General features: G+C 28.5%; 1 protein-coding gene across 5 annotated transcripts in view; it reads right to left on the bottom strand.

The window, feature by feature from the left end:
- LOC129971375 (tumor protein p53-inducible protein 11-like) overlaps nt 1-24,185 on the bottom strand; it is a 404,928-nt gene that overhangs the window by 10,239 nt on the left and 370,504 nt on the right. For 4 of the 5 annotated variants that reach the window (XM_056085081.1, XM_056085083.1, XM_056085082.1 and 1 more), the window contains exons 3-4: nt 6,864-6,957; nt 2,381-2,488 (exon numbers count right to left, since the gene is read on the bottom strand). In XM_056085081.1, the coding sequence (XP_055941056.1) occupies nt 2,381-2,488; nt 6,864-6,957 (202 nt within the window). Of the gene's footprint in view, nt 1-2,380; nt 2,489-6,863; nt 6,958-19,313; nt 19,387-24,185 lie in introns of those variants that run through there. The other variant, XM_056085084.1, reaches the window with a different exon arrangement.

Raw genomic sequence — 24,185 nt, 5'->3', positions numbered from 1 at the left:
TTTAAATAATTCATTTCTAGTCTAAGTAGGTTTTAGAATTTTTGATGACTTATGCTAGAAGGAAGAAATTAACTTAGTAAACTAAAAATAAAAACAATCTCTTATTAAATATTGATTTTCAAATGTTCTAATAAAATATTCAAAAAGAGTCAATGCGAAGTTTCTTCGTTGGAATTCTAAGTAGTATATTTACATAAATTAGTTCCAAAGAACTGTATACTCATCATTCCATTCTGAGAAAAAAGTTTTACACTTACTTTGTGAAAATTTCCTTGATTTTAAAAGTAGAAATTTTTTTATAGAATGGGCTCTTTGCATATAATATATATATATATATATATATGTCCAATTTCATTGCATCGAATTGCATCATTTTAACTGAAAATTTAGCCTTCTCGAGCAAATAATTTCTATTCATTGCTTGACCTTTCTGTAGATGGCTAATGAAATGACCTAAAACCATCTAAAATAATTATATTTAAAGTTTCGAAACTCTGTCAAGTTTAATCGTATTAAAATTAAACAATTTTTTCATAAAATTTTAATGTGTCAAGAACAATTTTTCTAAATTTGACTGAGGCACTCTATGAATATTTAAATTTCGTTATTTTTCCGCGGTATATTTATTTAATAAAACAACATAAAATGCAATTTTTCTCGTCGTTTAAACCCTTCTTTCCAATTAGAAGGATATACCTACCTATTATTTTAGATATTACATGTTCGATAACGATTAGAATAGACACTGTATATAGATAATATAACATCTATCCTTTTTTAAAAAAATCAATATAATAAATACAACGATGCAATTAAAATAATAACTTTAAAAAAATTATTTTTGTAATTCTGAAGAACATTTTTTTTTTTAATTTCAAGCATTTAAAATGCGCATTAACATATACGCACTCAAAGAAAACACTCTGAATTTATTGATGTGAGTATTCCAGATCACGTTTTCCAGAAATATACGCCAAATTCTATATTTTCTAGATTTTAAACAATTCTGAAACCACATCTCTGTTGACCAGTTCGGTCTCAAATTTGTTATAAGAGGGTTTTCGAATGACTTATCTATCTAGAAGATTTTATGATATTATTAAAGGAATCGAAAGGTATTGATATCACTTTTCTATGTCAATTTATTACTGAAAGTTTGGTAATCATACGTTTTTTATAGGTTTTAGCGACAACTTATTTTTTGGCCAAGGAATTATGAAAAATAAAATCAACTATAATCACTCATGTTTTAATAACAAAATGTTTAAAAATTCACGGGGGAAAAATGAGATTTTAATATACGCATTAAAGCAAAAAGTGTATGTCATACAATTAGTCTTGCAATTCATTGTTAGCCATGGAAACACAACATGTAGGTTGCAGTAATTGTCGAATTTTGTTTAGAAAGGAAATCTTGGCATATAAATAAACAACTTATGAAATCACGAAGAGAGTCACTAGAAAAGGAATTAAAATTGTGGTTCATTTACTTTCACCATCAAATTCTCACGATCTAAATCCAGTGGATGTCCGAGAAGTAATGAAACAGCTGGTGCATGTGACACCTACAGTCAATATTGGCTACTCAGTCTAATATTATAGTACTCAGTTCATTCTATAGTCAAACCCAATATTGCATCAGATAGTTTGGAAGATTACTAATTTTAAGTCATACCACAGAACTTTGCTCTCTTTTAAGTAATGAGCTCCACAGGAATTGATTTGAGAAATCTTAAAGAAATATTTATGCTATATGAACAGCATTATAAAGCACTGGTATGGATATACAACTTTTTTTCCCCTGGTACTTTTAAAAGCTTAAAAGAAAAACGCTTAAGCTACGATATCAGTATTGCGATGGCTCAATTACACATCATTTAGTTCAAAAGTCATTTTAATATTTAGTGTTTGTTTCCAATATCCTTTTTTCAATATCTGTTGCATTCCTACATCTCTTACAGCTGAACTCCTGTTCTCTTTTTCAAACAAATTGAGTTTATAACCGGTAATGATGTTACATTCGTTTTATTCAATTAATAATATTTAATTAAAATTGTCATCATTCCATTAAATGCGCAAATCAAATTTTCTTCTATTGACGAATGAATTTTCTCTTTTTAATTTGATATTTAAAAAATTGCGAAAATTTAGATATTTTTATTGCACGTCTGTTTAATGTAGAATTATGAAAATTGGTTGACTATTTTAAAATACGCTAATTTTAAAAAATGATTAAAAATGTTATAAGGGCAAAGCAAGAGTTGGAATTAAATGATCCGCCTGCATCGAATCAACTTCCCCACCACACTACAATCCGCAGAATACTTTAGAGAGCCGGTGAATAGCACCTTAATTGGAGAACAAAAAGGGATCCACCTACATTGAGACCGAGAAAGGTAAAGATGAGTGCCATGGCGAGATGCCACATCCAGTATCCTCTCGGGAACTTCACGTACAGGTGTTCATTGTGACCCAGCAGTTGGCTGATCTGAAATGAAACAGAAGTTCAGGAACGAAAATTGCAGAGAGAAAATAAATCATCGAGATTAATAAAACCGCGTATAGATAATCATTGATTTAATGTTGATAATAAATATTGAATTTTCTAACAAAAAGTTAGAGCTACATACAGTAAATCAACACATAATGATTCACAAACAACCTTCGTTCCTTTATCACAGCTAATGAAAAGGGCTAATATAACCGAGACTTTGCATACATTTCGTGTCTTTCCAAACGTTGATGCTGATTTTTTCCCCTTTCCAACTTTAGATTTAAATATCCTCAAAGCATGGCAACATCGCAGATCATCCATTAGGACTATGGAGAGTTAAAAAAAGCTTAATATTCTTATGAATCTATAATTCTGCTTCCTTTCAGAAATATAGTAAGTAATTCACAAAATTGGAGGGTCAATGATTCCAGGTCTTGATGACCATTTGGCGACAAAAATGAATGATCACGAATATTGGAAATATTTCAATTATAATTAGAGTCCCAGCATTTGCAACATGGCATTCGATGCCCTGCCAGGAAAGCTTTAAAAACGGAGGCGCACAGAAGAGTAAATAAGCGAAGTCTCCATTTGGAGTGTTGATCTTTATCGAGTTTTCTCGAGCGCTTTGTGTTATTACGGTTCTTTATTAGTTATTTGATACTTGTGCGTCGATTTTTATGAGTGTTGTTTGGTGTACATTTAGTCTGTAGTTTTTGTTTTGGTGCAAAATAAAGGATCTTTAGAGGACACACATACATTCATCTTTATTACTTCTTCTTACTGAAAAATTTGCTACCGTGAAATATTGTGTAAGAATATGTATTTGCCAAGTGCATTGCGTTACCTTAAAACTTTCAGATTTTTATTTAAATGTATTTTATTTGTCTTAGCTGAGAGATAAATATTCTCGCACGTGAGTTATTTGATATTCATTATTGGGCAAGTGTTATGGAATTGATTAATCGAAAAAGGGGAGTCTATGTGTGTATGGGAGCGGGGGGGGCTGTTACTTAAATCCAGCATTGTCAATTATACAGAATCTTCAAAAGTCTATCAAAACACAAGCATATTAATATTCTAAAACGCAGAAATTATTTGTTTTTTTAATCAAAAATATGTATGTCAACATAAACTGTAAAAGCATGAGGAGCTGGCAGAAACATTAAGCAAAATGAACTTTACTTAATTTTAATTTTTCGTGAATATGAAGTATTTTTATTTCTTATGTTATTTATTAGGCTTAATTTCTATATATTATTGTTTTCGACACCTTAAAACGTTTCCATGTATATAATTTTTACATTAAATTTATTTTCTTCTACTGTTATATTTACGATTTAGAATATCAAAGCCCTAATCACAAGGAGGTTATTTTCTACAGGCAACTCGATTTTTCTGTTTTACTCAGAATAAAAGAGGTCATTTTTCTTTTCTGTGCTCAATTTCCTTTTTCCGTTAATTAATTTCATGCACTCTGGGGGTAATAATTTCTTATGTTAAAGATTTACTTACAGTATGTTTCAAAAGTCTTTCTACTTTTCTGGATTTTAATGTATTTCATAATTTGTTTTATATGAATAAAATGGATTCTGTAAATCAATTACTAAAAGTCGTTCTTCACAGGAAACTCAATTTAAATAAAATGAGTCAAATAATTGGTATCTAAGTTCTGAAAAATATTAAAATGCTACGTTGTCACGAGAAATACACATCAAAAAATCTCACAACCTTATCAAATCAGACACAAATGAAATCATGCTGAAATAAAAGAGCATAAAAGCATGCCTAGAAACAATCTGATTCTTTAAAAACAGACCATAATAGATATTATTAAAAAAATTGAAGTTGAAGTCATCATTTTTCATGCAAGCATAGTATGGCGTGCTGCACATTGTGAAAAAAGTAAACTCAACCGAAAATAAAATATGTGAAAAATAATTTAAATGAAATCCTAGTTTCAAGGAAATATTTCAAGTACTGAAAATATTTTTTATTTGATGCACAGCTGTTTAATCTCATCGAGATTTAAAGTTCGTGCCATTGAAAGTTTTACAACACATGCCTATTTCTTCCAAATATAGTAAAACAAAACAACTCGGGTAAAATATAAATTCGAGTGAAAACATTCGAATAAAATTTTCCATATTTCTTTGATTCGGTGAAATTTTGTTCATAAAGAATATACTTCTGTTGGAAAAATAAAATGAAAGAACTCAGTAAAAAAACGAATGCCACACGACTTTTTCCACGCTTTTCGAAATAAAATAATCTTTCAGTGTTCGACGAAAGGAAGAATTTGATTTAAGAACTTTTAAAGTCACAGCGGGAGGAAACAGAAGTAGTCTAGGAAATTGGATAAAATATTTCGATTTGGTTCTTCTATTCTAAAAAAAAAAAAAAAAAAAAAAAAAACCTTGACTTTTATGGCGCCATTTGCCGAAGATAAAAAACAAGATCTGTCTTCTGTTGCAGTTGTTGTGCGCTTTACCCCAATAAACATCAAATATCTTAAAAATATGACCATAAAGTTGACTGTAAACATATTTTTATGCTGGTTATTTTTTGCCTACACTTGTAAATCGGTTTTTATCATATTTATTCATTTCCACATACCATCTCATTCCTTTAGTTTTTTGAAATAAATATTTTATCTGGTACACAGTCGGTCAAAGTGTAATATTTCCGCTATTTCCTAAAGAATTTCCGTTAAAAAGTGGAAATGAGACATGAATCCGCTACTTTTTTTCCCTTTCTATCCGAAAATTATAAATATCCTTCATTTCAGTTTCATAACGAAAATGTTGTCACTTGTGTGTAAAACTTCAGATTTTCATAAAATTTTCAAATTTATTAAATTTTCAATGTGAAAATTACATAGATGTGTTTCAGTTGAATAGAATCATTTTTAACAATTCTATTCGAAAAATATCTTTAGGAAAACGTCATAAAAGTTTCAGGATTGAAATGTTTTACGACTAAAGAACACGCTTGTTTTTACTAGCTTTGTCTTTAATTTGATCCTTAATAGCGTGTGATGCTATGTTGTTTTTTCATTCATTTTTTTATCTACTGCTGTGTTCTGGAATTTTCTACAATTTTATGTTTTTCCTCCTCTTTATCGCGCATAAAAATTGTTGACCTTCACCATTAACATGAATGCAATGAATGCTCAGAGTTTCATTTTGAGAGTCCAATACATGATTGTATTTCGTATTTTATAGAAGAAAACCAAGCAGGCGATTAGGAAAGCTTTTTTTTTTCAGTAAGCTGAAAGGAGACAGGGACTATTTTAGTAACAAGATAACATACTAAAATTAATTTATCTTAGTTGATGTGTTTTTGAGTTAACGCGTTTTCATGTTCAAGAATTGATAGGTCGACGGATGGCCAAACCCTTGTTGGATTTGATTCAAAATTTTGATTTGGATCTACGTTTTGATTTAAACGTTAAAACTGTCCTCCGAATTTTATTCAGTTAATTCTTTATGTTTTATAGTTATTGTGTTTGCTGGCACTTCCCCATACAGACAGACAGTCTTAGAGTCAAATGATCTCGTTGAAAATTGGATTGAAAACCTAGAAATTTAATGCTAGGTTTATGTACCAAATTTTGTCTGTTTATCTCAAAGCATTTTTGGGCTTTTATTTTCAAAGCCAAACATAATTTTAAAAATTTATTTTTCGAAATTAAAGAGTCTAAATACCCAGATTTGTCAAAATTTTGACAATGAATATTTTTTAATGATTATAATATTTTCACTTTGTGTATTTCCTAGGCGGAAAAGTACAAAAGGTTATTTCCAAGAGAAAAAGCGAAATGCATGAAATAATAATATAACGATTATAAGAAACAGTTTTTGAAATGTAGACAAACTATTGTTTAGATTTCTTATATTCACATAATTTATTAAGAATATTTTAGTCAAAATCAATTATTTCATTGTCGTTGCTTATTTTATTTAATAGAGACGGTTTATGATTTTTTTTCTGTTTTTTACATTTGTTATAAATGTTATCAAAACTGTTGTTTACATTTCTTATCTGTACATAGTTCATTAAGAATATTTAAGTCAAAATTAGTTATTTCACTGCCTTCGCCCATTTAAATTCATACAGCTCATTTATTGTTATTTTTCGGTTGTTTATATTTGTTATATGTGTTATGTTATTCAAACTGTAGTTCACATTTCTTATATTCACATAGTTTATTAATAATATTTTAGTCAAAATCAGTTATTTCATTTGCTTTACTCATTTTAATTCATATGGATTTTTTAATTTTAACCCAATTGACATGGATAACTAGAGCTCGTGTCATTGCAATTCCATTATTATTTCTTTTATCACAAGAACCGAATCCGCTTACCTTCGATCGATGAATGTCTCCATTATCAGTTTCGCCGACACCCAATATTTTCCGAGTCTTCAGTCGGCTGTGCAGGTCACCGCTGCTGTGCTTCCTGAAATACAAATGAAAAATAAATTACACGCAACGAAACTATAAGATTTATAAAATAAATATTAAAATAGAATTGAACATCAGAGAAAAAAACATAGAATTTTTTTGCTCAGCATGTGCATTCTAATCTTAGCTTTATAGATAATTTTTAAACCATTAGAGATAAGCGAATACTCCCTGTTTGATATTTGCCCTTAATAATGTATATAATCACAATTTACGTTGTTTGAGTCAATAAAGACATTTTTGAAAAAATGAGAAATCTAAATTTTTATTCAGTCTTTCGTCAATCAATAGTTTTTCTATAACCTGTATTTTGAACTAATGGAAATTCCATTCTTCTGCGTTGATAAGTGATCAAGTTATGAATTTTACTATTTTAAGACCCCTCGAACAAACGTAACCCGTTGATTAGTCTATGTTTCTCGAGAGCACGATTAAAATAATCTAAAAAAAGTGATATTCGAAGATTCATAATTCGACTAGTTTTAACCCCACAACACAGGTATACTTTCGCTTAAAATGCTAGTATATTAAAAATATTTTATTAATTCAAAGGACCGGGTGACTAAATAAATTTTTAGATTTGGCAATTTTGTCAGTAGTTCTGTTACTGAATCAAAGCACATAAAACAGAATTCTGTATGATAGTAACAGCATTTTTAGAAAAATCTTTAGTGTGCTCTTTTCTCACTTTTCAAGAATTTCCAAGATATGACCCTGTTATGTTTGTAATTTAGTGCAGAAATTTGAGCGTGTATCTTAGAAAGTACCTCTTTCCTTGACCAACTGGATCCAATATTCGATATAAATCTATAATTCTGTTCTTACTAAATTTTATTTCAGTTTTAAATCATCCTGCTTATATAAGTAGAATAGAAAATAAAGGAATTCTTCAACAAAAATGATACAAAAATTCTTTTTCAAATCCTCAATTGAGAAGTAAAAATCCACAAGTCCAATTTCAAATTACTAGATCTTTGTTTTTTAAGTTATATATATATATATATATATATATATATATATATATATATATATATATATATATATATATATAAACTTGATATGCATGACATTTCTTAATCTAATTTAAATACTAATCAATTTCTGTTTTTTTATGTTAATTTAGTCCATATTGCTTTATTCTATAATTTTCTTTACTTTTCCTGATCCAATTCCCACATTTTTGTTTAATTATTTCTAATACGTGCTCTAAAAATTTGCCGTTTCTGTAATTCTCACGCCAAGAAAGAGGGAATAAAAATCCCTAAAGCCCACAGCATAACTTCCAAAGATACCTAAGATTCCCTTCCCTGAATCGACACGTGCAACGAAATCATTTTATGAATCTCAAAGTACAAACTATAAGAGAGAAATATCTCGCAATTTTCTATTGTGTCAGAATACAAACAGACGCGTGTCACCTGCCATCTTCGTGTTTAAACGATGCTTTCCCACAGAAAAATAAATTGAGGTTAAATTTTCAATTTGTCTCCTAATTGGCCACTCATCAGCAAAAAATATTTTACATTTATAAGATATTTTTTCAGAAGTCAGATTTTTTTCACTCAGTGCTTTTTACTGAGATATTCCTACCGGGAGTTCTTTTGACAAGTGTCGATTCTGGAAAGGGAATCTTAGGTATTTTCTGGGTGGTTTTCTCTTTCCCCTTCGCTTGTACCTTAAAAACGGTAATAATCATCAACGTTTTAGAGTGCATGTTAGAATTAATTAAAAAATGAGATTTAAATCAGGAAATAAGTGCAAATTTTAGTATCAAGGAAAACGAGCTAATTCATGATAAAAATTAGGAATTAATAAGGATTTAAATTTTATATTATACATCCTAAATCTACACGTGTCAAAGAAATTTCTATCAATATCTCACTTTAAAACCAGTGTTTGGTCTTTCTTGCTCTTCTGCTCTTGTATCTCTATGTAGAGGCTGACGTATATCATCGCTTCTTCCTTTTACAAATTATGCGTCCCATGATGAATTAAAGTTTAAAAATTTAAAAGTTTCTTCTATTTGGCCAAGCAACTGCTACAATGCCGGCGTCCTGGTCTAGGGGAAGCGCGTCTTCCCCATGATCTAGGCGTTCCTGGTTCGGGAATGGTTGTTCTCTACCCTGTGTTCTCTCTGTGAGGTGTGTGAATGAGCCCCCCCCCCTCCTCCCCTGTAAAAAGGGGTTGTGCAAGCGAGTGTGTGTGAGTTTCATCTTTATATGAGCTAGAAGTCAGACTTCTGCCCTCGGGTGCTCAGGGTTATTTACCCTCAGAAGCTACTGCGCAAAATTTGACTTAAAATAATCATACGACAAAAAAAAACTGCTAAAATATGTTTACATATATATACACAGAGAGAGAGAGAGAGCAAGGGACAAAATATATCGTTCATGCGCAGGGAACTTTAAAACATGGATTTTCATTAAAATGTCGATAAAAAATATTTTGGCCCTCGCAATACTTCCTTCAAGCAATCTTCATACACAAGAAAGTAAAAGGGTAAAAATAATTTTCTGTTCTTAAATGTATAATCGCACACCATTCAAAAAGAACCCTTCTTCACGAAGGTATAATTGCATATATAATTGGAGCAGCGAATAAAAGCACAGCAACTCCTCCAATCGAAATGACTTCTTAAGAGAGCAGAGCGTAAAGTTTTAATAAGATCCGAAACAATACGGAAGAGGGGTCTTTCAGACAGCACGCGAATAATTACGATTCAGCCTCCCCGTATTCCAATTCATTGGATTCAAAATGCACGCGAAGCGTTGCGGATCCATGGAAACGGGCAGTGCACGAGGAGAGTAAAGAGGAGATGGCATCTTTACATCTTTGAAAGGAAATGATGATATGAAAATGCACTTTAGAATTCGAGACAGAAAAGTTATTGAAAAATGCAGAAGTTTTGTAAAGAAGTTGATGCTATATTATTATACATGTAAGTGTCTCTTTCGATTTCATTCGATACGATGCGACATTCGAACGGAATTATGATATGTGTCTTACATAGAATTCGAGGAATTTCGAAATTTTAAAAATTATAATAATTCTGGAAATTTATTGATTTTTCATATTATATTTAAGATTCATTTTAATTTAATGAGATAGGTAGTGACACTACAAGAGGGTAATTTGAGGAAAGGTTTCTTTACTTTGGACCAAAGTCAACAAGGCCACTTCAGTTGCCACTTACCACATTTCCACACTACAGAATTTCACACCGGAATTGTACTGAATCTTGGGAATGCAGCATGCAATATCTGGTCTAGACTCCATGATCTCAAAATTTGTTATTGTAACATTTTGAATTACAATTACATTAAAATATGCGAAAGTGAAAATTAACATAGGTCAGACAAATAGGACCTAAGTTTACAAGGATATCAAAAAAGAGAATTTAGTTCGAAGTGTAGATGATAGAAATAAAATCAGCGGAAGTGTTCTCCCAAAAGGTTTCGCGCATATTCTAAAATAAAGGTGAACTTGTATTTTACACGCGTTTTTTCCCAGCCAATAGAAACCGAAATTTCCCACAAAACTATAACTATAATCACAAAATCTTATACCACATTTGATATATTACAGTCACTAAGTTTTTGAGTTATAGCGCTTTCATCTGAATCGGTTTCTCAAAATACATACTGACAGACGTTTAACCTCTTGTTAGATTTGGTTCAAATTTTGATAGATGTTTACACTATACTTGTGAAATCAGTGTACTGAATTTTATCCGTTTTCATTTTGTAGTTATTGTGTTAACTAATGTTAAGTGTTTACAACGTAAAACTAAATTTGTGTACCAGATTTTTTCCATCCAGTTCTCTTCATTTTGTAGTTATCGTGTAGCTTAAACTTGAAAGGACCGTCAGATTACCTTAGAATAAAGTTTGAACCTATTCTAAGATAATCTTTTACCGTAGAAATTTGATAGAAATGTGCACATTTGGGGCAAAGCCTGTAAAACAAATTTCATGCGTTTAACTTAAAGTGTTTCAGGTTTATCTTTGTCACAGACGAACAGACATTTTCCAAAAGCGTGTTTTTCGAATTCATTAAGGTCTAAAACGACGAGAATCACCAAAATCTGAAATTAGATGATTTTTAGACGATTACAATTCTTTCACTGTGCTTCAAATAAAAGAAAGTAAAAAGATACACGATAAAACAAATCTTCCTTTAAAAAAAAAAATGTATTACTTCTATTTTAATTCCTTTCATAACTGGAAGGTAATTTTGGTTTGTAATGAATACCTTTTGACCAAAATTGAATTAATATTAAAATGTAATTAAAATGTAAATGGTGATTGGTCGAATGCTGATATTTAAAATTCTCACTCAAATTTTTTTAAAATATTCGCAGCTCAAATAAGAGAATAAAAACTATATTTTTGCCGTTGTTACATATAATAATTTTCCCATTTGACCAAAATAAACAACCAACTTTTTAAATTGTAATAACAACCAATTTATTCGTATGTTCATTTTTCACTTGTGTTTGGAAACAACGATATTTGATTTTCAGACTCAACTTATGGTATGAAATTCAATTAAAAACGAATTTTACCTGTATTATACCATATCACTGAACATTTAATATTATTCAGTTCAGAAATGCTATAGAAAACCAGATATATATTTTCCAATTTCCTCAAACTTGCAGCTTCAAAAAGTGAGTCGTGGTTTTAAATTAAACGCATGGATTTAAAAAAAAAAAACTAATACATGATTGGGGGAATTTTATTTATGCTATTGTAAAAAGAATTCGAATTGTACTAAATTAAAAAAAAATCTTTTGAATTACAATAATATTTTATTTTCTGTAAAGGTATTTTGCATATTAAATAAATCTAAACTTAAAAAATTATCTCTATCAATAGGTCAAAAGCAAAAACATCTAACAAATTCATAATTTATGAATTTATTAAATGTAAGATGCTTCGACTTAATTTTATTAGCAATTTTTAAAGGAATTAAGGGTTTTAAGTTTGAAAAACATAAAATTTTAGAATAATTCGTTTGTCAAATTTTGTTTGAAATTTTGTTTTGTTTGTTTGATTTTTTAAAATAAAAAACAATTAATTATGCATTCGTCTATATAATATATTGTTAAAGATTACAGTTATTAAAAAAGTTAATTACTACAAAAAATCTAAAATTATTAGAACCTGGAATAACAATTCAATCAATATCTTTAGAACTTGCATAATTAAGTAAATCTCAAAACAAGAATTAATTTATGAAATTTTTAAAATAAGTGCTCAAGAGTAGTTAAGAAACAACTTGATAAAATTTAAGGAATAAATTTTTGTAGAATTAAACATCTGCATGAAAGTTGTTATTTTCCGAGAAAAAATTACTTTGAACAAATGTTAGAGCTTAATATTAAAGAAATTATGGTTATAATCCGATTAAATTCAGTTTATTAATTTTATTCCTTTTTGATTTAAACTTATGTTTTATTGAAGTCATGTGATTTTTTAATAAATAATAAAATCCCGTCAATATTTGCGTAACAAAGCAACTTGAATTTTTCAAGAAGAATACTGAATGTTAGCATTATGTCCATTTTCTGAGCATTTTTCAAAACTCAAAGTATAAAAAAAAGCATAATATAATAAAAATAATTACTTTCAGAAAATACTAATTAATTTATCGTTTGCTAATTGGGAAGAAATTATTGCTGGGAATTCTCAAAATGTCATGTCATTTAAATCATAAGTTATCGTCTGCAAATAAAAAAATAATTGGAAATTCATATAAACAACTCTTGGAAGAATTCTGATGTAAGAAGATGAATTGTTGAATGAAGAATCCCCTCAACAGGATTGCTATAACCAACCTTTAAAATTCTAAATCATTCTTACATTACAAATAAAATAAAAATACATTTCTAAATACATTTGACCATTCAGCACATTTCAGTTTTGTTTTATAATTAAAAAAAGATAGTTCATCACTTTCAACACTTTATTTGAACAAAAGCTTGAACATGGAAATTTCAGGTGGGACTCCGGTTGATTTAAATTAAGTCTGATCCCTCCGGTCCTTTTGTCTACTTTTAAATGGAAGACACGTGTTTATACAAATGCGTACTGGGGTTTCTCATAAATGCAGATATCTCCTTTTTTGCGAAGAGTTTTCAAAGCCTTTTGAATAATCCAGTCAGTGGCTCAGAGATTCATTATCCCAAAACCACGACGCTCTATCTTTTCAAAAGCTGAACTTTGAATTTAGAATGCAAATTTGGTCATTGAGTAAAATGGAATGTGCTTTAGAAAAAGGAATTACCTTTTGAAGAATAGTTATGAGAGACTCGAAAAAAATCAAATTTTAATGAAGATTATATATTATTTAAATGTATTCAAATTATTAAAACAGATATAAATGGTAATCTGGTATTATTTATAATAACAGGAAAATTTATTAACCTAACTATCTCATTAATTAACGATAATTGATTAATCACAATAATCATAATAATTATAATTCTTTGTAAATAACTGTACGAAATAACGGTAAAAGTTTTATTTCATTTTTTTTTTTCAAAACTGGCAGCATAAATTGTTGATGTTAGAAACAATCAAAATTAAGGTTCGAAAATCCTTTTTTAACCACTCACTTCTAAGCAGTTGCAGCTATCAAAAACTTTAAATAGAAAAGTTTTTCGTCTTAATAAGACTCTAATTCTAATAATTTGATTAATGTTTTATCTTTGATATTAAGGAAGTAATAAAGAGATGAAAATTTCAAACCACAGCATTTCCATCCCTTTTGCACAAAATGGACCATTTTCGAAGTCATTCAAGTTTTATTATGCCTTATAATATATACCATACTGATTAAAATCCAAACAAAATGACTCTTGTTAACATGTTACCAAGATAACTTTTATTTTAAATTATATACATAACTTTTGAACGGAGAGAGGTTTTGGGTTCTAGGAATTAGGTTCAGTGAAGAGTTGTACAAATTTTTTCAATGTTTGTCATGAGAACCATTGAAATAGGTAGTCTTCTCGAAAGGCTTTATAATAAAAGTTTGAATACTACTAATACACTACTTCCTACACCTTCATGGGAGAGCTGCAAGAAGAACAGCAGAAATCTATGAAACAATGTATTTAATTTTTTTACAGGAGGGCTGGGGTCAAAATGACCCGTGCGTGTGCAACTGCTCAAAAATATGGGAGCATGTGCTGAAGAAGGATTATGCATAAGAAATAGATACATATGTTTTTAGGACTAATTGCCTGCCATGAAGAATTCTTAGTACAATTTTTATTCAAGTAAATGGCATCATACAAGTTGCTATTCAGAGATAGTGTGCCTGCTTATAAACAGCAAACAGCTTATGAATAAATGCAGTGATTTAATTAACCCAAAAAAATTGCTTTGGGTAATATTTAGGGATTGCAATGGTATTTTTTAAATCTTAATACCGGGATACCGGTTTTAATACCGGTATTAGAAATTTTAGAAAAAGGAAGAAAACACAGGTGTTTCTTTGTTTTATTTGGCAGTTTTATTAAAGAGTGAAAATATCACAAAAATAATTTGTAACCTATAAATTATAACAGTATATAATCACAAAAAAGTAAAGAAACTTCTTATTTATTTAAATCACAAAAAAGTAAAGAAACATCTTATTTATTTAAATCACAAAAAAGTGCAAATATTACTATTCAGTCTGGGGTACTATTACAACTTTTTGAAACATGATCTTAAAAAACATAATGGATCAATTGTATTGTCATTAAGCCTGAAAAGTAATTTTGTGTAAAAATGACCAGCTGTCGAAAACGCTCTTTCGGCATCTACGCTAGTGGGTGGTACTGTTAGCAATGCACGATATACTTTTTCCAAGTATTTACCTCTAAATCCTTCATCTTTAAATAAATCGATTTCTCGTCGGAGGGTTTTGGATATAGCTGATTTCTGTATTGTATTTTGGTTCTTTAACCTTTTTTTATTTATCGCTCATTCTAATTTTTGTTCAAGAGACAATTCCTTTTCACTATCGACAGTAGTGACATCATAATCTTCGATAATTGAACCGAATTCTTCTGAAGTTGGATAGGGTTGTGGGTAAAAAATTTTAAGAAAATTTACTCTAAACTTAATCAGAATTGAATTGGTTCTTTTCTTTTCTTCTTTTTCATTTTCAAAATCATTATAATTATGTAAATGCCGTAAGACATTTTCTATTTCGGTATGCCTTTCCTCTGTACGATTTTTCAATGTAATATATGATTCTTCAGATAGTGATGTGTGCTGTTCTTTCAGTGACTGCAACATGAAATTTATTGTTGCATTAGCTGTTATTAAATTAGAATCTCTCCGACACAATGCTTCAAAAGTCAGTTTTATTGGAAGTAGAGCTGATATAGTTCTGTATATTAAGTCGAATTCACTATCTGAAAAATTAATTTACAGGTTTAAGTCGATTATTGCTTTTTGGATTGGACTTCTCTAAAATCGTTCCATCATTAGGAGTAAACTATTCCAACGTGTTTTAGAATCTAATATTAACATATATTCTGTTTTATTTTTAGTTAGTATATATTTTAGTAAAATATCCTTTTTATAGAGGAACGTTTAAATATCTTAACAATTTTTCGAACTTTATAAATTATAGGAAGCAATTCTTGATAGGTTAATATTTCATCCTCATTAGCAATATCTTCTTCAACAATTACATTGTCATTATCTTCATTGTCAATATCACTCTCACTCTTACTTTCAAAGTTGGAATCCGAAATTTCTATATCCACAGTATTTGGATTCTTCTGTTCTTTATTTTTTTAGTATAATACATCGATTACTCCTAATTGAATTCCATGTGCATAGCACAACTGCTGATTTGCACCTATCAACTTTCCAACTTTTTTCATAATTGTTGCTCCATCAGTCGTTAAGGATACAATATTTTCTTTCAGGGATAATCCATGTTTTGCAAATTTAGATTTAAGCAATTAATTAAGTCGTTAATTTGCTAATTAATTTCGCCCGTTATGGAGACATAAAAACAAAAACGCATACTATTTTGCTATGTTTGCGATACCTGAACATATAGTGGAGAAATTTTAAAAATTTCTAGTAAATACCGAAAAACCGGTATTTAAACTTGTGAATACCGGTATTACAAAATTGTACAAATGGCTCAAAATACCGGCATTCGGTATCCCGGTATTGCAATCCCTAGTAATATTAAATTAATGTATTCATAGGAAAATTTAATTTATATTTTAATTGGAATGTGTTCCAATGGAAATCCATAGTTTTTGTCCAATCTGTGCAATTTTTGGTACAGTTCATTCTATTGAATAAATTCGGATACTACACTGTATTCTGAAACTGATTACTGAATGTAAATGCTTGTCGTTGTAGAAATATATTTTCAGTAAAATATGTAAAATATTTCTTCAAGTAACGGTGGTCTCCATATTTAGATTTATAGCTTCATATATACTTACATTTTTCCTAATACTAACAACATATTTGATATATGTCTGAATTCTCCAGATAAAAGTATTTAGAATATATACAAAATTATGTAATTCTGTATAAAGGACAAAGAGTTATAAGTAATTGAAAATCGGAATTTTTAACTTAAAAAAAAAGAGTTACTATTATTTTTTATATATCAAGATACCATGATTATTTGAAATTAATTCTTACTTTGCATTTAAATACTCAATAAAAACAAATATTATCTTTTTGAAAATATGAGAATATATATTTTTTAAATTAATTTTTAAATTTACAAGTCAAAAATATTTGTATAGAAATTGCAAAATAATTATGATTATGATTATAAAAGAAGCAAAACCTAAAACATAAATCAGTATTTTAAATTTTTATCCATTTCTCTAAAATAAACTTTAAGATATGTAGCAATAACCAATATCTTTCAGAATTGCACGATTTTCGAATTTTTTTGGAAACATCTCATCTTCACTAAAAGATTCTCTGGTAGAATTTTTTAAAAATTGGTAAAACGGAATGAAAGACAAAGCATGTTTATCAACATTGCTTCAGATTAAGATATTTTTTCTTTTAAAAGTAAATGCTAAAACTGGAGGGAAAATATGATGTTTGATACAAATTCTATTCCAATTACATTTCAAGCAAAGTTTTGTATGAGACAAATGAAGACCAATTACCTTTGTAGAAATGATTGATGAGACTTTTGATTAATGAAAAAAGCACAAAGACAGAATTCCTTAAGAATTTATATAGCATAGAATTATATAAATAGATACGACACTATTGAATAAAAATAAAAGCAACTAATTATGTGGGGTTAATGTAATAGCACTAGATTCTCAGAAAATAATTTTAAAACATGAAACATAAAATTATAAATAAGCGACATATTATAATTAAAAAATTGTTATTCAGAAAAGGGTTTTAAAATTTGCAGGAAAAATATTTTGATGTTATTTAAATTTCATTGCTTAATTCCTTCATTTTGAAGTTACTTAATTTTCATCCATAAATCGATCACATTATGAAATCCCCAAATTATTTAAAATTAAAACAAAATTTAATCTAAGCCTTTGAGTTTAGTTAGTCGATGTTTTACAAAGATAATTGAAATGAGATTCTGATCTCTGTTCATATTTTTTTAGAAGCGGTAAGATTTATATTCTGCTGAATAAATTATACAAAATAAGCCAAAGGATTAATATTAGTATTCATATTGTAGCATGTATTCATTAAAAATAAATTTAATGAATATACTTGCTCTTCTAAATAATTAACTTTAAAAATTCTTATTTTAGAATTCTAAAACAAACATCTCCTTAACGAAAGAATAATTATTTTATCTTAATTTAGAGCATTGGAGAAATGTAATATTCATTTGAATTATTGAAGAGACATTTCTAAAACTTTGAAAAAATAAAGTTACAATTCCTGTTTTAAATCAGATGAAATCGAATTTAACCAAACGATTTTATTTCGAAGATATTGCATACAATTAGAGTTTTAAAAAAGCAGCAATCATATTTAACCAAACGATTTTATTTTAAAGTTACTGGATATAATGAAGGATAATTGTCTTAAAATTATTCTGCAAGAAAAGAAAAACCATCATTTGCAAATATATCTAGAATATTAAAATTTGAATATTTAAATTAGAATATTAGAAAATGATATGAAATTATTTGGGAAAAATACACTTTTCAAACTTCTTATCAGCATAAATATTTCAAGGTCAATTTTAAAAAGCAGATTTTGGATATTTTCTTTAAAATACAGGGTTAACATTTTCTTCAGAAATTACGGTTTTGTTGACTTAAAAAATAATATTTATTGATGAAATTTAAAAGCTTATTTCTAAGATCTGAAATGTATTTGATCAAAATATTTGAAGAGCACAGATGATTATAATTTCTTTACATTTTTTTAAAGTAATTTATTTAAATATAAAATTACTTTTATTTAATTTTGCTTTTCTATAAAAATTGCTCTCTGATTCTATAAAAGCATATTAAAAACATAAAAAATCTTAGAAAGAAATTAGATGTAGATATGTAAGTAAATTTAAAAGAACGAGCACTAATTCTTTTCATAAACATTTTCACAATCAATTTTTCTGATCTATTGAATTTGAAATTCATTCATAGAATAAAAACTGAATATTAAATATTTTCTATTAAAGAAAAAAAAATGTAATTTTTCACATTTGTAATGAGCGGTGAAAATTTTTAGAAATAATAAGCATTTTAAAAACATTAGTAATTACAGATCATACAATTTTTTAAAGAAATAAATAAATAAACTTTTAACAATCAACTCATCAATTGCTTTTGATAGGAAAGTGCAGTTATCCATGAAATAAAATGTAGTGTTTTGAGAAAAAAATGTACTTTACCGAAGCCTTTTTAATTCTTATGAATACTAATATGACAAAAAAGTAAAGATAAGTCAAGATACAATTATCAAAAGTTGTTAATAAGTCATTCAAGTACCTGAAATCTCTTCTCCATAATTACTTAAATTTCCATAAATATTCCTAAGAACGATACTGTTTGAGCTAATTAGAATTATAATAATTAGATTTAAGCAAAAGTGATAAAAAATTTTGTTTAAAAAATAAGTAAAAATGGCTGAAAGTATTATTTGAAAAAGACCCATAAAAATATGAAGTAAAGACAAACTATTTTTGAAAAGACTGTCATTAATAATAATAATAAAAAAATTGTCTGCACAAAAGAATATTTTTTTCGAAAAAAAAGTTATACTTGAAAATTATTATTTTAATTCACCTACTTGTCCGCTTAATTTGTTATGAAACAAAATACAAATTTATTTGTATAAAACGTTTAAGAGAAAAAATAACACTTACGAACTCTTTGGCATTTTTTCCCCTCGAATTTTATTTCACAAAATCTTTCCTTCCAGCGCCATTTTTTTGTGCTATAGAACAACAAATAAAACAAAAATTTCTGAGATTCAATTCAACATCCGCTGAAACCTAACGCGCATGCTCTTGAACCAATCATCCGGTCCAATACAGTGACACATTTTTGTTATTCGTGCGATAGATTTTTTGTTTCTTTTATTGTTATCTGTCTTTATGAATAGGAAATGTGCTTTAGCTTGTGAGCAAATTCGATTTGGGTTTGACAAGACAATTTTCTGTTGACGACAGATTCTTATAGTGTTTCTGCAATCTTTTATTAAGGTGCTATTTTTGTACAAAGAACTAGATAGATATTTTGCGGTCAAATGCAGTAATTAATTATTATTACTGCTTGGTTATAAGCCTAATCATTGCAAAATATTATCGTGACTGTTTCGAATTAATATATTAAAGATTTTAAAACCATATAAATTAATTGCATTTATAAAAAATACTACATCACAAATGCAACTCAACAACAACTCAGTTTGCCATAATATATAAATGAAACTTTTGAATAAACTTTATAGCTGTTGTCTCTAAAAGAGGCAAACTATTGGCCAAAAATATTTAAAAGTGAAATCATTATAATAATGAAACGCTAGAATATAATTTTATAAAGCCGGACCAATTTGAAACAAAAGAAGAAAAGAATAATTTTAATATAATATGCGCCTAACTATTCATATTTTTTCTAATATATTTCAGAAAAAGTTTATAAAAACTTCTGCATCGAAAAAAAATAAAGGATTAGCAAAATGATTTTTTCATTTTAAATTAAATTTACTTTCAAATTCAGTAGACGGTGCATTTTCCCATCCATAAAACAGTTGGCTAAAGTTTTTTAGAAGAGAGAAATTAAATAAAAGACTGCGACTGAAATTAAGTTTTTATTTCTTCTTCGCCATGTTTCTTCATTTTGTTAAAGAATCCTTTTTTCAGAGAAACTAAAAATACGAGTAATGCACAACTCTTTAAGAAGAAGAAAAACGACAGTTAGGGAGCGATAGAATAGCAGCAGCAGTGATAGTTAACGTCTAAAAATAAACACTATTCTTTTCTATTACCAAGGCCATCAAATAGACAATAAAAGTGTGCATCCTTTGGAAGGAAAATAATATTCTAAAAGCATTTGTCTGATCCGTATAACAACCAGAAAAAAATATTTCGAAAAGTTTGGGAATGCTTTTATTTCGTAAAGATGTTTACTGTATTTGGAAATGGACGCTGTTTGCTTTCATTCATCTTTTTCTTCACAATATTTCTTCAAAATAATAATATAAGGGGAAAAAAAGAAACGTTTAGTGAAATAAATTGTGAAACGGGAGAAAAGAATTTTTTTCACCGGGTAGAATTTCAAACAGTCGTGACAAGAGTTATGGAAGAATTTTTGCATGATTGTTTTGAGGTTTTAATCGATCGTCATGGAAATTGGAATATCATGGAAACACCGCCATTCCTGTTTAAATAGGTTATCTTTATTCTTTGTACTTATATTTTACTGTATGAAAATTTAAAAAATATATATTATTTTCTTATTCACATGAATTTTTTGAGTGGTTGCCTCAAAACTGTCTCGCATACGCTCTAATAAATGTGAGCTTGTGCTTTAGACGCGTTTTTTTTCCAACCGATTGAAAAAAAAAAATGTTTTGACAAAGAATTACACTTGCAGCCACAAAATCACTTACCAAATTTTATATATTTAAGTCATTGCGTTTTTCAGTTATCCCATTTATATGTTTGCAAAAAATACAGACCAATAGAAAATCCCCCCCTTGTTGGAATCGTCTCAAAATTTGATACGTCTTCACACTATAGACGTTACATCTGTATACCAAATTTCAGTTAGTTAGGTCTCTTCCTTTCGTAATTATCGTGTTAACTTAAATCAAACAGCCCAGACTTCTGGACGGATTTCGCTCAAAATTTGATGGAAATTTACAAATTTGGTGTAAAAATGATGTATAAAATTTCATTATATAACTCAAAATATTTTTGAATTATCTTTGTCACAGATAAACCAACGGAGAGGCATAAGACCATGTGACTTTCAGAATCAAGGTGGTCTGAAAAGTGGATATTCTTCAAAATCTCGAGTGTGTATTTTTTGAGAATTACGATATTTTCTCTCTATTTCGTAAAAGTGAAAATAAAACAAGCTTAAAGAAATGGGTGGCATGCACAATGAAATTTTAAGAAAATATTCTTTTATTTATTAGTATTAAGATCCTCTTACCCTTATGCAACATTTATGCCTTCTTAAAAAAATCAAGGACCTTTGATACATTAATTGTGATACCTTCTCTCCATGCTTTTTATTGTGAGTATGAAAAATCTGTAATTATGTTTCCTGTTATATTTAATCTGCAATGTTTGATTTTTGATTTTTGTTTATTTGTTATTGCTTATCTCAAATAGAAAAAAAATGAATCCAATTTTGAAAATTAATCCAATTCATCCATCCATAAAATTCCCGCATTACGCATTGGTACAATTGGTTTAATTTTCGAATAGTCTTATGAATTTTATTTTCTACTGACCATCTTATTTTTGATGTAATTTTCAGTTATTACCCCGGCAAAATCAGCGTTGAGCACTACCTAAACTGTAAAACATTGTAGTTTAGTTTATACTTATGAAAGAAAACAAATTGTGTGCATGCGTTTATGTCATTTCCAGACGATTTTATCTCATTTACAATCGTAAAATTTGGCACATAAATGGTAGATTTCAGAATTAAAATTTCAAAATTTAATGCAGAAAATTTTATGTATTTACTTGTTGTTTCTTAGGTGGTTTTTCGCAACATTACAAATAATCGGACACAGTACACAAGTCGTAGTATAATCCTTGATGATATTAGAAAGAAAAGTAATTCACCATTGGATGGAACAATTACGTTCAATTAAAATTTTTTATCAATTAATTCGTTGAAATTTAAGTATTAAAATATCGTATTCATTTATATTAAGATAGATGGACAGAGATACTTCCGAGAATACATTTCGTCCAAATTGGATTCGTACCAATTGGGTCTAAAATCAATAAATCAGATTTCATCCGTCTAGCTCGAAGTGATTTTGAATTATAGTAGTGTTCAAACGCAGACACAATTCATCAAATATACGTCGGAACTAGGGATTGCAATACCGGTATACCGGGATACCGAATACCGGTATTTTGAGCCATTTGTACAATTTTGTAATACCGGTATTCACACGTTTAAATACCGGTTTTTCGGTATTTACTAGAAATTTTTAAAATTGTCTCCACTATACGTTCAGGTATCGCGAACATAGCAAAATAGAACGCGTTTTTGTTTTTATGTCTCCCTAACGGGCGGAATTAAATAGCTAATGAATGGCTTAATTAATTGCTTAAATCTAAATGAGCGAAACATGGATTATCCCTGAAAGAAAATAGTTGACTGATGGAGCAACAATTATGAAAAAAGTTGGAAAATTGATTGGTGCAAATCATCAGTTGTGCTATGCGCATGGAATTCAATTAGGAGTAATCGATGTATTATACCAAAAATGTAAAGAACAGAAGAATCCAAATACTGTGGATATTGAAACTTCGGATTACAACTTTGAAAAGAGTGAGAGTGATATTGACAATGTAATTGTTGAAGAAGATACTGCTAATGAGGATGAAATATTAACCCATCAAGAATTGCTTCCTATAATTAATAAAGTTCGAAAAATTGTTAAAATATTTAAACATTCCCTTATAAAAAAGATATGTTACTAAAATATATACTAACTGAAAATAAAACAGAATATATGTTAATATTAGATTCTAAAACACGTTGGAACAGTTTACTCCTAATGTTGGAACGATTTTTGAAACTGAGAAATCCAATCCAAAAAGCAATAATCTACTTAAACCTGTAAATTTATTTTTCAGATAGTGAATTCGACTTAATATCCAGAACTATATCAGCTCGACTTCCAATAAAACTGACTATTGAGGCATTACGTCGGAGAGATTCTAATTTATTAACAGCTAATGCAACAATACATTTCATGTTACAGCCATTGAAAGAACAGCACACATTAGTATCTGTAGAATTATATATTGCATTGAAAAACCGCACAGAAGAAAGGCATACCGAAATAGAAAATGGCTTATGGTATTTACATAATTCTAATGATTTTAAAAATGAAAATGAAAAGAAGAAAAGAAAATAACCAATTCAAATCTGATTAAGTTAGAGTAAAGTTTCTTAAAAATGTTTTCCCACAAACCTATCCACATTCAGAATTCGGTTCAATTATCGAAGATTATGATGTCACTACTGTCGATAGTGAAAAGGAATTGTCTCTTTAACAAAAATTAGAATGAGCGATAAATAAAAAAATTTCAACGAACCAAAATACAATACAGAAATCAGCTATATCCAAAACCCTCCGACGAGAAATCGATTTATTTGAAGATGAGGGATTTAAAGGTAAATACTTGGAAAAAGTATATTGCGCATTGCTAACAGTACCACCAACTAGCGTAGATGCCGAAAGAGCGTTTTCGACAGTTGGTCATTTTTACACAAGATTACTTTTTAGGCTTAATGAAAGTACAATTGATGAATTATGTTTTTTTAGATCACATTTCAAAAATTTTTAGTTGTACCACAAACTGAATAGTGATATTTACACTTTTTTTTGTGATTTAAATAAATAAGGTGTTTCTGTACTTTTTTGTGATTCTTTATATACTGTTATAATTTATAGGTTACAAATTATTTTTTGTGATATTTACACACTCTAACAAAACTGGCAAATAAAACCAAGAAACACCTGTGTTTTCTTT

The sequence above is a fragment of the Argiope bruennichi genome, chromosome 6, assembly GCF_947563725.1.
Source record: "Argiope bruennichi chromosome 6, qqArgBrue1.1, whole genome shotgun sequence".
NCBI classification, from domain to species: domain Eukaryota; kingdom Metazoa; phylum Arthropoda; class Arachnida; order Araneae; family Araneidae; genus Argiope; species Argiope bruennichi.
This window is presented reverse-complemented; position numbering and strand designations above follow the sequence as displayed.